This window comes from Camelus bactrianus, chromosome 29 (genome assembly GCF_048773025.1).
Source record: "Camelus bactrianus isolate YW-2024 breed Bactrian camel chromosome 29, ASM4877302v1, whole genome shotgun sequence".
NCBI classification, from domain to species: Eukaryota; Metazoa; Chordata; class Mammalia; order Artiodactyla; family Camelidae; genus Camelus; species Camelus bactrianus.
In genome coordinates this window covers 13,668,339-13,683,649 of record NC_133567.1, presented here as the reverse complement: position 1 = coordinate 13,683,649, position 15,311 = coordinate 13,668,339, and the positions used below count along the sequence as shown (strand labels likewise).

General features: G+C 35.9%; 1 protein-coding gene across 9 annotated transcripts in view; it reads left to right on the top strand.

Annotated features, from left to right (window-relative positions):
- The window catches only part of EYA1 (EYA transcriptional coactivator and phosphatase 1), a 284,064-nt gene that overhangs the window by 137,925 nt on the left and 130,828 nt on the right, over positions 1-15,311 (top strand). For 5 of the 9 annotated variants that reach the window (XM_045504413.2, XM_045504411.2, XM_045504412.2 and 2 more), the window contains exons 3-4: positions 10,522-10,571; positions 12,103-12,221. The exons of 1 other annotated variant lie outside the window; for it this stretch is intronic. In XM_045504413.2, coding sequence (XP_045360369.1) covers positions 10,522-10,571; positions 12,103-12,221 — 169 coding nt within the window. Of the gene's footprint in view, positions 1-5,063; positions 5,378-10,521; positions 10,572-12,102; positions 12,222-15,311 lie in introns of those variants that run through there. 3 more of the 9 variants (XM_010967119.3, XM_045504416.2, XM_074355116.1) reach the window with 3 other exon arrangements.

The window sequence follows — 15,311 nt, the reverse complement described above, 5'->3', positions numbered from 1 at the left end:
TCTCCTGACTTGATCATTTCAAGTTTAAGGATTCATCACATTTTTCCTCTATTGACCATTTAATGTATGTACGTTGATTTCTGAACCAGCAAAGTAACTTGCAATATGTTTGTAAATAATCAGACATTGTAGAGTGGGGATGTCTATTCTATACTGAATATATCATTCCAATATATATCATTTCAATATGTCACACACCTTTCTGGACTTACTTGCTTTACTAGGGGTCACCTTGCTCCAAAATGATGATACGACCAGGACACTGTGATGTCCCAGTGCTCCATCAACTGTTTAGTGGTAATTTTGATAGTGCTAAAGAAGGCAGATTCCAGAACAAAGAGGTAGTGAGGGGAAAAGCATATTAAAAGAAAATAGGATTCATATAGATAAGCTATTACATTATTTGTTAAAATGAATGAAGATTGTATATGAAGTGCCTAGCACAGTGCCTAGCCCATAGGAAGCACTCAATGAATGCTCATTCCCTTCCTTCTTCCATGACATAGTCATCATTTCTGAAGAATTTAAAAACTGTAAACTCAGCTGTCCTGAAACCTGGAAAACACAAGGCAAATTTCCAGATCCTCTTAAAGGTATTGGGAGGTGCTGACAAGATTGGTTTTGCCCATGGCTTAGGGACAAAAAGATTGAAGAGATAATCTGGGGTTTTTAGGTGGCTTCATGTCAACAGAAATCCATTTTATAGTGGGAGAAAGCAAACTAGCTTATTGCTCAGAATAAGCATATGTTCCCACGACCAATTATTTACATATCTTTGGCAGAAGAAAGAAAAAGTAACTCTGTTTGCCATTTTGGAAAAACAATTGATTTTAAAATAGAAAACCTGATTTGTCATATTTTTCTCAGGTTAAGGACCTCTATCATCCCATTCCCTCTTCTTAAAAATCTGCCACTGCCCTCGTTTCATTATTAGTTTCAAGCAGTGCTGTTCAAACTTTCTATTAAGAATAATAATTAAAACATCCTATAGGCAGTTATTACTCCATATGATAACAAGTTTCCCACCCTATATAAATAAATGGTTATTAGTCATGTGTAATAACCAATGTGCTTATTAGGGGCACAGGAAGTAGGTTATATTGCCCATATTGTGTTGGTATAAAGACTCATTTTTATTAAAATAATTTTCCATGGTACAGTGAATAGTTAGTAATTGCCTCCTTAAATGTACTGTTAACTACTATTCATGTTGGAGTTTGGAAAACAGTTAGCAAAACACTGGTAGACATTCAGTTTGGCGGAATTTAATATCATTCTTAAAATAAATAGAGGATGTTTTCCTTGGTTGTGTTTCAGCAGAAGGCTACTGGGAGCAGGGCCCTCATTGCAGGTCTCGTGCCAGTGGGGAAAGAGTAGGTCATGGAAGTGACCACTCCAGATGCCAGCAAGGATCGTAATATCAACCATCCAGACACTGTTCCAAAGGGTCCAGGACAGAGCCAGCAATGTCAAGCCATGGCATGGACCATGACGAGAGTTATCTGGAAGCAGAAGCACTAGAAGTACAATATTTTGGAATATTCCATTTGCTGTTCTACTCTGAACAGTTTAAATCACAAAATGTTGACTATTTCCAGAGAGTATGGATTTTAAGAATACGGAAGAAATAATAACTAGGATTTTGCTTTCGAAGGAAAAGCATTGGTCCTTAAGTGCTAAGTATATTTTGCAACTTACTATGCCATTGTTAAGTTATAATCTTCCTAAAGAGTGGTAGAAACAGAGATATAAGAGATGGTTTACATCGGACCAGGTAAAGCATGCATGCTTAATTCTAAAATGATTTAAAGGTAAACACAAATAGAAGAAAAAAATATCTAAGCCTATCTTTTATTGGAAACGTCACAACTATTCAAGAATTGTATTATTGTTACTGGAATGGAAAAAGGGAAAGGGACAAGCATCTTACCCTTTGTTTCCTCAGTGTTTGTTGTACTGAACTGGGTTAATCAACTGTTGATTCGTGTCATCTTGGGAAAGTTCTGAGTTAACCTTGTAGATCGTTCTAATGGATCCCTTCTATCTACCTTTCTCTTTTTTTCTTTTTTAATTAGGCATGTTTGTTTATTTTTGAAATCATGCTTTTATTTAAACTTCTCTGTTAATCGAACAGCACTAGCAACTTCTATCAAAATTGCAGGCTTCTGTATAACCAGACACATATCTGGCCAGCTTACTCTGTATGATAAAACTTGTTTGGAGGTTTATGAAGGAAAGTGTCCTTTTGAGGGTATGTCAACATTTTGTTACAATTGACTATTCCAAGTGTTTTCCTTTACCAGATGACGTTAATTTTTTGCTTTAGTGGTGAAAAGGCATATTAGAATTTTTTAAAATTCCTACTCATATGTCTATGTGTTGAAAATTTTCCAGGAAATATCAGATAGTAATGTTTTCTATTATGACTTGCCTTTACTAATGGCAAATTTTCAGCACATTTTCCTAATTTCTGTTGTAATGTGTCTGACTTTATTTTGGGAGCACCTTGGTCCTTAAAGGATATAGCTAAGTTATGTTATTCTGGTTAGTGAATTACACTAGAAATTGGGTCTTCTTAGTAATGGCTTATGTCTTAGCTGTTTATCAGAAGATAACTTATTTTGGTGTGAGTTGATGATATCTAGTACATATTTGATATTCAGAATTAGTAACTAGACAAAATTTGTGGATAAGCATGTGATTGTTTTTAAGCCATCTAATTTTGCTTCAGGAAAAGGAAAGCATTTAGAAGTGGGATACATGTAGTGGGATATTCCTTTTAGCCAATGACTAAGCTCTTAGTTACATAACGATGCAGCCTGATCTATGTCATATCAATTAGTGCTCACATTACGTTCAGCGTGCTTTTCATCATTTTCTTCATTATTACATACATCATGCCTTTAATGGTTACGGTTTGGTTATATAAATAAAAATAATTAAATTTCAATATAAAAACCAATATAACATGATAAATTTGATTATAATGTAGGCAATGATATACAAAAGTCAGGTACTTTACACAATATTCCTACTGTGTTGACGTCATCCAGTTTGTGCCTTCTGGATTTGCCAATACCATCTTTCATGGATCAGAAAAATAACATCTTGCCTTTTTATATCTGAAATAATTTTTAAACTATGGGAAGCCTGGGCACAATGCCTTAATGGAAAGTTTCAAACAGGGTTGAATTCTTCAACCAACAGCTCAAATTTTATATTTTATAGAGCTTAAAAATAAACATGATAGCAAAAGCAGTTACTGTGTGAGTGTTTGATATCATAGACAATGTATTGTTACATTTTGTCTCACAGCACTAGAGACCTCCATTATGTGCTGTATTTTATTTTCTGCAGATATCCCTTAGTATATTGAATAACCGAAAACTTCTGGTCTGAGAACGTGGCATAGGTGGTAACGTAGTTCTATTTCGGCTGCATGTATGAACAGATCCAATAGCAATCAACTGATTTTTGAGCTGGCTTCCCAAATATGGTAGATGCCTGGCCCTTGATTCCTTGCCAGTACCAGACAAAATGAAATCCAAGGTGAGTTTGCAGTTTAAGCTGTCTCTTAGGTTTGACAAAGTGTTCTCTTCTGAGGAATTTAGATTAGCATCCTTTCTGGGGGAGGTGTGGTGAAGTCCATATTGAATTTTGGTCATTAGAACCTTCTTGTTCTGTTTACCTTGGAATGGTGCTTTCATTTACAAATTAGCAAAGTAAAGGCAAGACTGTGTCTATCTTTATGAGTTGATGATCTGAAAATGTATTATAAAATCATTTAAGAAGTTACTGTGACTTTAAAACCCTTTTCTCATACCAAGCCAAGAACCTTAACGAAAAATATGCTTATTTCTACAAATAAAAAGACCAGATACATAAAATAGTATCATTGTTAATGATGAAACAGTTTTAAGGAAAAACCCAGTGTGTAAAAGGTTCTATTTTTAGAGTACAAATTTGGTTATGATGAGTGAATAGCACCAAAAATAAACATTTGTATTTGAACTATGGTATAGGGCTGGGTGAATATAAATATGATAATTAGTCATGTAAGTGATGCCTTCTTTAAATATTTGAAATCAATATAATGGTTAAGTCATTGATCTAATAACTGAAGTCCTTTATTTGCCTAAAACATGATAGTAAGTAAATATCTTAAACTGAAGCTGTAATTTACTCATAATTGGAAGAGCTCGACTGTCTAGGTGAGTGTATAGATTATTATGCATAGATTCTGAGTTTAGTTAGAATGTTTTTAAAAGAACTGACTGTAAAGAAAGAGTCCTAGATAAAATAAATCCTTTCCCCCCAAATCATTTTAAAATATCAACGGTGAAATGCTATCTGGTTCATATCCAAAAAAACTTGTTCATGTAAAACTTGCCATTCTGGAGATCCTCGCAGATTTAACAGTCAGGCTTTCATTGTTAAACTGATAATAGCTTACACGTTTGCTTTTTCTCTCCCTTTACTTAATATGGAAATGGCTATCCTATTTTTTATTTTCCCCAGACCTGTTGTTACGTTCAGGAAAACGGTTTTTGAGAAGTATCGGTTCCCCAAGTTTCAGGGCCTGGGGAAAAAAAAAAGTTTTGGAAAAGTATTAAAGATAACGTGTAACTACTCCCCAAAGCTCGTAATTGGTAGCTGCTGCAGCAGAGCTGTGTGTTGACAGTGTCTCGGAGAAGTGATTCTCACACAGCTGTTTATTCAGATAGCATGGGGCGCGTTCATTTACATAATAAATTTTTCCTGTGCAGCAAGGTTGAGTCAGAGAGAGCAGTGCTCCTTCAATTGTTGCATTTAAACCAATAAGGTTAGGACAAGAGAATAGCTGTGGTTTGCGTTGCAAAAACAAAAAAAGCCCCGAGGCTCCACGGGCAGACCTACAAGGCTGCGCAAACAAATCCAAGAGGGGTGAGATTGTGCTGTTTCTTTGTCTGGGGTTCTCAGATGCTATCTGCTGCTGCTCTTTAGTGGGGAAAGAGCGCAGGGCTCAAGGCGGTTACCAAGCAGAACGGTGGGAGCTGATGGCTCCGAGTTTGGGGCGAGGTAGAAACTCTCCAGTGCCACTTCCGACTTTAAGCCTTCCTGTTGCCGTCCGGTGTGGCGGTTTCCTCGCGGGGGAAAGCGTCTGCGCTCAGTCGCTCGGCAGCCCGAGCCTGCAGCAGCGGCCAGGCGGCCGTCCCCGCGGCCGGGCGTACCCCCGCAGACGCGCTCCGCTTCCAGAAGCGCCGGGCTCCGCTCAGAGCTCCTAAAAGCCCTCCCGCGTCCTGATCCAGGAGCAAAACTATGTCAGGAATGGAGGTTTGCTAAACCAGAAAATTCGGAGGAGCACATTAAACTGGTGGATGCAGCAGATGTAAGCGCTGTAAGTACAAGCTGACTGTTTGAAAAATAGTAGTGAATGACAACAGCTGTCCTGTGGGCAAAGCCCAAGATAACCGGAGCGCTTTGAGTTATTGTTTTGATTTGTTTTAAAATAAAAACTTTAGGGTGTGGGGAAGATTATGACACTTTGTACTTAGTGCTTTATTAGCCACAGAGTTGCATCATAAAAATGTAAGTTCTTAACCCCCAAATTAGCTGAGCGATTAGAATCATTAAGAGGTAATTACAAATTAATTGTTAACAATTTTGTTGTGCTCTCTATAAATATAATACATGGCTCTTTTCTTGTAGGGAGGTTAGTTTATCTCTCTTTTCTGCACAGACCTCAGCTGTAACTCCTTGATATTGATTAAAGCGGTAAATGTATCTATCCATTGCAACACACAGATAACTTTTCCTTCATATTGTAGTTTGATTTGAGAAGATGAGGAAGGAATTAACATTTTCAAAGGACAACAGATAACAAATAAATTGAAACCACTTTTTAAGGAAGGAAATCCTTTTGTTTCAATAAACAGATTTCCCAAACATATTAAACAGGCTCATCTTCAAAAGGTGAAATAATAAACATTTGCCTAGTTAATGTATTTCTCACTTATTGACACGTAATATGACTTGAATGGACCTTGAAATCAAAAACAAGGCTCTTAAACTTTTGAATTACCATTTAAAATATTTGTCATTCTGAATCAGTATACGAATTGCTCATGACTCATAGGCTTATATTTCTTGGGAGGAGTTTTTGAACACATTTAAGCACAGCATTTGCGGGCATTCAATAAATTCAGAGCTGTCATTGCACGTAGACAAACGTTTTTAGGTTTCATTTCTTAAAATGACAAGGGGTACGAAAAGTCGCTAGTTAAGCACATAATGTAGTTTTATAGGCTGGGGGTTGTTTGCTCAATGTGTCTTTCAGAGTAGGTTTTATTTTAGGTGGGTGCGAGTCTTTTTGCCCACTGTTTGGGATTTGAAGACATGCATCCACGAACAGTCATGCTTTTTGGCATTATCAAATATTTCATATTTGACTTTCTCGCTGCTTGAGTTCTCCTAAGGCCCAAAGTGTTCAGTAAGTGAGCAAACAGCCCTGGATTTTCAATCCTGAAAATTCTTCGCGGTGACAGACAGAAAAACCTAATTGAGCCACTGTTCAGCTTTAGAATGGCAAAGGGAAGTCAACTGATCTGGGAGTTTTGTAGACATAATAAGTGATTTTCTGAAAAGAAAATTTCCATTTGACTGTGAAAATGTATTTTATAAGAATACATTGAAAGAAAAAAAAAAACCTTGCAGCGAGAATAAAACCTTTTCTTCCATTTAATAAGATATCAAAAGTATTTCACTCAGCATCTTAAATAAATGCTACTTTTGAAAACAGTCCTTTCAGTCTATAGGTAGAATCAACGTTGTTTAAATACTTACTTGTTTTTGTTTTCACGGGGACTCTATTTTGTCATTTTCTTTAAACAAGGCACTTGAATCAGTGATACCGTATATTACATTAAAAATCTGTAAAGAGTATTAAAACAGTTTTTTGGAGTCTTTGATAAAGAAGGAGGTAAGCGTTATACATTTAAAAGACATCTACCTTTTCCTGGAAGTTCATTTCACTATTAGGTTTAGGTTTTTATTACATCATTGACACCGTACTTGGAAATATTGATTAAGGAGCTTTTTAGCAAGAATATATTCTGATTTAAAAGCAGATTTGTGCCTGAGGCACATTTTTTTTTCCCCTATAAAATACATTCTGATTAGAAAATTGCCATTGTCTTTCAAATTTGGGAGGACTCAGGTTGATCTGTGGTTGGGCAAAACCAGCTCGCCTGCCAAGTCTATTTAGAAAAGTTCAGTACTTTCACTTTGAAAATTTCTTTTTAGTTTGAAAAAAAAAAAAGTTTAAAATTATAGTCATTTTATAAAAATTGCTTCTAGCAAGCAAAAAAAGCCAGTGGAAAACCCATAATTTAGACAAGTACCTACATTTTATTTGCTCTCTGCTGCTGAGATTTAGAATCCCTTTCCATTTACAGTTTACTTTTCACAGAACATTATTAACTTTTTGGCTTCATCCATGATCTTCTGTCAGATGCTTTTGATTTGTAATTTAGCAAAGTATAATAAACAGTGCAAAAGTCATGAATTTTGCTCTGCATCCTGATCTCTGTGGTAGGGAAAATGTGATAAAATGTGTACCTTAAGTCTTGTTTGATGATCTCTCAAAGCAAGTTTGCCTTCTGGAAATAATTTTGGGGGTTGAAGAGCATGGTATTAACAGATTTAATGTGGCTATTCAATGGATTGGCGAAGTACTATGTGAGGTTTAACAAAATGAGAGAGACAAATTGAACATCAACAAAAGTTACATCTGTGAAGAATTATAAATTTAATTAGAAAAAAAGGCAAACTTAAAAGACCTCATTAACTAATCAGAAGTCAAAGTTACTCCTTTAGGATTCCTGAATTTAAATTCTAAGAAGCCCTGCTATCTTGTTTTCTCTGTATTTTCACAACTCTGTCAGTACGCTACACGGGGTGTTCTATACAAAGAGTTTTAAAAAGCATTAAAGTGAAATGACTTCATTGTAATATAAGATGACCATTTATAACGTTACGGGAAATAGTTTTGCACTCATAGGAGCATTTGAATTAAAAATACCAGATTAGGAGAAGACAAGAAACATATTAGGTTTAGGGATGGAAAGCAGAAAATGTGAGCTTACTGAATGCCCAGCAGCCTTTTTCTGAAAACCATGAAATAATGTTTTTCTCCTTTGAATGGAAACGTGCCTCATTAATTATTTTTTGCAACACGTTATGATTTTAGACTTTAAAACCCAGAAACTTCCAGAGATATTGTCAAACAGAAGAGAAAATCAAAGCCAATCAGAAATAGGTGTTCTTTTTAGATAAGTCATTACAAGAGTATGTTTCCTCACTGCACTGTAATCTTGTACTACACATAAAAAACTAAAAGCATGTGAAGTGTAGCATTTTGTAAACTGTAACTAATTTTGCTCACATCTGTGTCTAATTGTTGTCTGCATTCGCATTCTTGAGAGTAGATTTATTTTTCCTGGACCACGATGTGGATTCAGCTGACCAGCCTAAGTGAGGATTAGTTGTTTTAAAGTTATTTTGATTAAAGAGTCATTTTTAAAAACAGTAACACACAACACATGGTTTAAATAATCCCTGAGACACAAAAGAATATATCTGAAGTACACTTAATGAAATGAGGATCATGGATACAGAATCAAAACTTGTGGTGCACCAAGTACAGTACAGACCGAGTCGAGCCAGCATTAAAAAAGTATGTTGTGAGAATGCATATTTTTTCAGTGAGAAAACCTGTTAGAATAATTCTTATTTTGAAGTTAATCTTTTTATTAACAGATTGACTTTAAAATTTAAATATGATAGGTTAAACCTCAAATATAAATATAATCAGACCTTCAAAGTATACAATGAAACTAAAATTATATTTCTAAGATTATAGTCTCTAGCTAATACTAAAATAGGAATGTATTTTAACATTTAACAGAAAGTGTGTTTTACATAGTCTTTCACATAATTAAGCCAAGAGAGTTCTTAAAACTAAGTTAGTTCTCACCTATAATTTATTCCAGGTGTATACAAGTGGAAAAAAGAAAAAAAAAATTTATCCTTGAGGTATATTGCTGCAGTTTCTGAAGGAAAACATTCAGTCTTGTGTAAGAACATTAATTTTAACAAAAATTACAGAAGCCTGTTACCACAAAATGACCTATCTACAGGCATTAAAATTAAATTTTCATTGACTATGCAGACATCTCTTAAAAATTGCTTTTTCTCTTGCACATATTATAGGAAAATATACCTAGAAATTTCATGTAACATTACACCAAGATATTTAGAGTTTAACGATGCTTTATTCTTGCCAAAAAGGTAGTACTTCTTAATTTCATAAATCATAATTAAAAAATAACAGGACTCAATAGAAGAAATTTGGATGGATAACTTTAATGCCATTTGAGATGCTTCAGTTTTCATCTTTGTTCTGTAACCCTAATTGATGTTAGTTCAGGTTGAATGAAAGTGCACATCAAGGATTTGGAATTCTGAATCATTTTAAACGTTATGCAGAATGCTCTTTACTTCAGAGACAGGCGTTAGCCTGAGCCTGTGAGCCAGCAGCCCACCCTCACCTGAGCTTGTCACCTGCTGGCAGTTTGTGCTGCCTCTGGAGGAAGGGCAGAAACTAGCAAAGCCTGCGTGTTAGTTGTTCAGTGAAATCCCAGATACAGATTCATCTGGAGGCAAATGAGACCAAAACTCTGGCAAACTGAGACAGTGAATTGATTATTAAACTGTGCATTCTTGCTCCTGGTTTAAAAGATGGGAAATTAAAAAGCAAACTGCTTTTTCTCTTGCACCAGGCACTGATGGATTTCACTGAATTTTAAAATGAACTGCATTTTAAATTTGCTTGGGTAGATGAAGCCCAGTGCTCAACTGTGGGACTTCAGGGATGAGAACTCACCTTGGCCATCCCGAATTTAGTCCTGGCATCGCCTGAAAGTTGCCCAGAAGCTGTTTTAGTGAATGCTAAATGACCAATGGTAAATATAGGAGAAAACCACCAGGATAAGGATAAGAACTGTCAGGAGTCAAAGGCGTGGGCGAGAACTCTATTTCAGCGGGTGATAGCAGAAGATGAAAGATCTTCTGAGGATGCTGGAGGGTTAATGCTTGAACTGCTGCTGTGAAACACGCTCATTTTGCTAATAGCTATTTTTTTCCAAGCACCTTTTCCAAGCTGCCTGGGTAAGGCTGCTTTGCATGTTGATTGGGGGAGGGGTAATCCCGTTTGCAGCTGTCATAGGCCAGTGATGAATCACTATCCCGTCATTTGGCTGCCTTCCCCCCCTGACAAGGGGAGGAGGAGGGTAGACCTGGAGGAGGAAACAACAGTGGAGGCTTCAACTTAAAGACAATATGCCTTTCACCGCTGCAGTATCCTCTTTTTTCTCTTTTGGTTAAAAGAGAGCATTGTCGTCCTCAGCCATGTGCTCTGTATAATTAAGAGCTGACACTGAAGCAGAGTAACAACAGCTTCTAATTTTTTACCCCTGATCACAGGTGCAAACATCTCAAACCCGTTCAGATGTTGCTGTTTCCTCAAGTTGCAGGTAAGGAGATTGTTGATATTTGACATTTGGGGAGATTACCTTTCTGTGACCCCCTATCTATTTTTATCTAGTATTTCTTAATTATTTCTATTAATAGCCACAGCTTCAGTTGGAAATTACTTGACAATTTGTGTGTGTGTGTGTGTGTGTATGTGCTTGTAGAGAAAATTTTAACTGTGTAGAAAGGGACTAGGAGCTTGGGTTTGAAAATTGTTCCTGGTGTTAGGAAATCTGTGAATGTGTAATGAGAATTAGGAGACAGAAGTTGGATTTTTAGCCATTTCTCATTTGAATTCAGAAGATTTAGGGAAGTAAAAACTCACTGTAGAAGTAAAATGGTTTCATGTTAAGCCATTTTAAAAACTGGTGTTTACAGTCAGTTTAAGTGCAACCTCTGAATTAAAATGACTAGTTTTTATTGACATGGTTGGGCTGAGGAGCAGACAGTCTTGTCTTCATACATGTAATAATAACCCCCCCCCTTTTAAGAAAAACACATAAAGTTTAAAATAAAGTGAATGGGCCTCAGACTTTCTAACACTTGGCTGTCAGAAAACAGAAAAGCCCTCTCTTCATTAATAGAAGATGAACGATAAATGGCTGGTTCTGAAACTGTGAGCATGAGTAGTGGCTTCTGTACCTTGGAGAGACTACGAAACTGCTGAGTCGAAGAACTTTTGGGGGGGCGTTTTGCTGTTTTTGTGTTGTGAAAATGCCCAGTTTTAGCAGTGAAGTGGAATTGATCTTACTTCCCCAAGTGACAGCTGAGGTACTCTGAGAGCAGTGTTCCTGGGGACTCACTGAATGCTGGCCCATCCCGCTCAGCTGGGCACGCTGTATGTAATCCACAAAGCAAACAAGTGAGCCAGCATCATAATGTTTTAATGCTGCATTTGTTTCAAGGGAAACAGAGGAACAATTAAGCAGTTTGCCAGAGTAAACACATGCATCAAGGCTATCTCATTCCCTGTCACTGGACTCTAGGCTTCAAGTGTTTTATTTGGTTTGGAGACCCATTAAATTACAATTGGGCGGTAAATTATAAGGGAGTACCTAGTGCTAATTTATTAGATGAAACAGATTCCATAGAAAAATGTTCTTTTTTTTTCAATTTTACACCTTAATCTTTTCTTTTAGAAAAAATAATATCTTGGGTTTGTTTTTTTTTTCCCCCCCAATACAGAACACAAAGCATGACTACATGTTTTCTTTGGGAATAAAGATAGGTGGAATTGTCTCCTTAGATCTTGTGACTTGATGAGCTATCTAAGAGAAAAAAAGAGATTTAAAAACAAAAAAAATCTCCATATGAACGTTTGGCTGGATAGGTAAGGCCAGTGACATTTTTAATAATACACGTTATGAAAGGATGACTGAAGTTCAAATAAGATGAACTATTTTGAGGCTAAGAAAAGAGATACAATGGGACTTTTGTGCGAATGTGTTTCAAAGAAGGTGTGAAGTCGTTAGCGCATTAGAGTGGTGTTATGAATTTGGTACATCTGTCAAACGGAAGGCTTCTTGTCTTTAGGTCTATGGAAATGCAGGATCTAACCAGCCCGCATAGCCGTCTGAGTGGTAGTAGTGAATCCCCCAAACTCGATAACTCTCATATAAATAGTAATTCCATGACTCCCAATGGCACCGAAGGTGAGTGTCTGCCTTCTCACTGTTTACTTTGTGCTTTATTTCTTCATCAATATACACTGTGTTTTTTAGGTGGTTATGATTTCGGTTGTCACATCCATGCAACTACTATTCCATTTCTTGTTTAGGTAGTTTGACTTATGAATCAGTAGTCACCCTCAGGGGCTCACATTATTGTAACATTACGTAGACTGGCTTTATTTTGTATATGTATACATGGTACACCTGTGTATGTGTGCATGACATGTTTAACCTTTGAGTGTGTTTTCTCTTCCTGTTGCTCGTTCTCCACAGCACAGTATCAATTTGCAGTTGTTTTGCTATCTAAGCAATGAAAATTTGGAATTATTTCCTTTATTTGACTTTCCCTTTGTTACTAAATATAACCAAATTTGTTTAAATGCAGCATTGGGCTGGGTTGTTTTTAAACATCAATAAAACAATTTGTGTGCCTAATGTTCTTGTGGCTTTGGCCATTAAAATATAAATAAGTAAAAAAAAACAAAACCTTTATTGTTTATAAATATACAACCTGATTTGGAAGATAACGTGAAATTAATTTACTTTCTTAGAGATTAAGTAGCATATTTCAAACATAGTACTGTTACAATTATTTTTGTATAATTAATACATATGAATATTTATGTAAATAAAAATACATACTTTAATCCATACATACCTATATATACCTAAGTCTAAACATATAGATAAAGCTATTTGTATGTGTTGTTAGCTGTCATGCACATTTATTCAGTTCCTATGCATGTTTTTAAATTTCAACAGATAGGTGGATATGTTATATATTGCATTGTATTTATTTCTACTTTAGCCTATTGAAAAATTCTTTGCAGGTGATATTTTTGCTTATTTATTCCTTATTAAGCCTTAGGACCTTGATGAACTTAGAACATAAGTTTCACTAGACGTTCAATACATTATCTATATTAGAATTCCATCCATACACAAAACCCTTAACCATCATTTTTTCTCAATCACCATGTTGATCTTTTATCACAGTTCTTAAAAATAAACAAAACTAAATGCCATAAAGTTGTTTGGTGCAGTATTCTAGTATGTATTAGCGAAGCCTTTCTGAAACAATACGTAATTTATGATAATAGACACAATATAAAATAACTTTTGTAGCAACAGTGAGTGCTTTTACGTGTAAGTAGTCTGTTTTCTTTTTTGAGTAAATAATTTATGAAAAATGGTCACTGTCAAAAGTAAAAACTTTGCTGACCTAGCTAAAAGAAATCCCTGAATAAGGTTCCTTTTCATCTGAAACACTTTTCTTCCTATTTCGATGGGCAATCAAAAAGAAATTTAAGTTATTTATAGGAATGTCATTCTAGCATTTAAATAGATTTTATAGAGCAAATAAATGCAAGCAGTTCTTTTTTCCTTCTCCTTTGGAATGTGGCTTCAGGTGTGAGCCTGACTGCTGTGGTGTGGCCTGGTGTGTGCAGGCACACAGACCGCGGCAGGCCCTGCACTGGTCGGCCCCACGCCAGCGTCAGCATGCAGGGCAGCATCAGAGGACCATAGGTGGAAACCTTTAACAGCCGTTCTCATCACTGTGAAGTCCAAATGGGACACTTATTTAAAGTGACTTAAAAATAAAAAAAGACTAAGTATGCTAGATTACTCAGCTTAATACCAATACATGTTGATAAGTGTAATTATGAAATTATAATTGCTAATTTTCTTACATATTAAAAAATGAAATAGGTATAAGGTGTTTTCATTTTGTCATCATCTTACTGGCAAATTGTCTCCTACAAAATAAGAACCAGGCAATATTGAAAGAGCATGTTCTGGGGGCCGCCCCCTTGGATGGCTTTGTGTGAATGATGTGTGGCTTGTGTTTTAAGGGCATGCAAAATGATAATATTTCTGAATATTTACATTTAATAGCTTAATATCACATTAATATGTACTTGATAAGATTTTTGCGTATCTAAAATAAATTCAAAATAATGAAATATTTTAGGGAATTGTGTCATCTGCCAAACCATCAATCTGGGAAGTACTCGGAACTTATTTCTTACCCTAAAAGAAAATCTTAATTATCTTATCCCTTAGAACTGCATTTTTTTTAGACCCATTTCAGACAAGTACCCAGGTACTCAACTCACTCTGTTTCCAGGCATTCTGCACTGGTGAACTTTGCAAGGGTTATTGTGTTTAGAAAGTGAAGTTGAAAGATATCAATATGAATTATCCAAAGACTACATGGGATTTTAGTCAATCTAGTGGGGTGTTCAGTTTTATTTTAGTCTGCAGTTTGAAAATATGGACCCAAAATTTCACCATCTATATTACATGCCTATTCAGGGGCAAACAATATCAGAAAGTTCTGGGCTATTACTAAGTTTGTGAATCAATTTCTCATGCTACTTACATGTTCCATAATGCATTTGTATCATTTCTCTCAGTCACCACTAGAGGAATCGAGCTTAAAATCAGCAAATTCATAGTGTCTGGCCAGCTTTCCTGGGATATAATCATTATGGATTTTCCTATTCTTTCTTTGAAATCTTATTTATTTTGCAACCAGCAGTGTTTACCAATGAACTGGAGGAATGAAAGAACAAGAAATTTCTTCGCATTTCAAAGCATGTTTAAAAGATCAATCACCTCTCCTAACTCCGTAAGGAGTATTTCTACCTATCTCTGCCATGACTGATTTTAAGTGACTTCACTGTGGCCCGATTGGAATTGTCTCCTTAATTAGATCAACCAAGCTTCCCTTTAGTTTACACAGTTGTTGGCCCTGCCTCCACTTTTATAGACTGTCTTCTTTCACCAGAGCCTTTTTTTCCCCCAATTTCCTGCAACCACTTGTTCCTATAATGAGGCTAAGAAAACATGAAAATCTCCTGTATCAAAACCCATAACTTCATCTGAAGAACAAACAAGAAGGGAATGGAGTGGAGAGGCAGAGAATATTAAGTTTCTTCTTAAGTCTGCTGCCAAATTATCATAAGACTCAGTGTTTGTAGGTTCTGTACTCACAGGCTAGTGCTTCTTTTCATGGTTCATCTAAGGGATAAAGACAGACACTGAGCTACAGCCTCAAACATTTTGCTT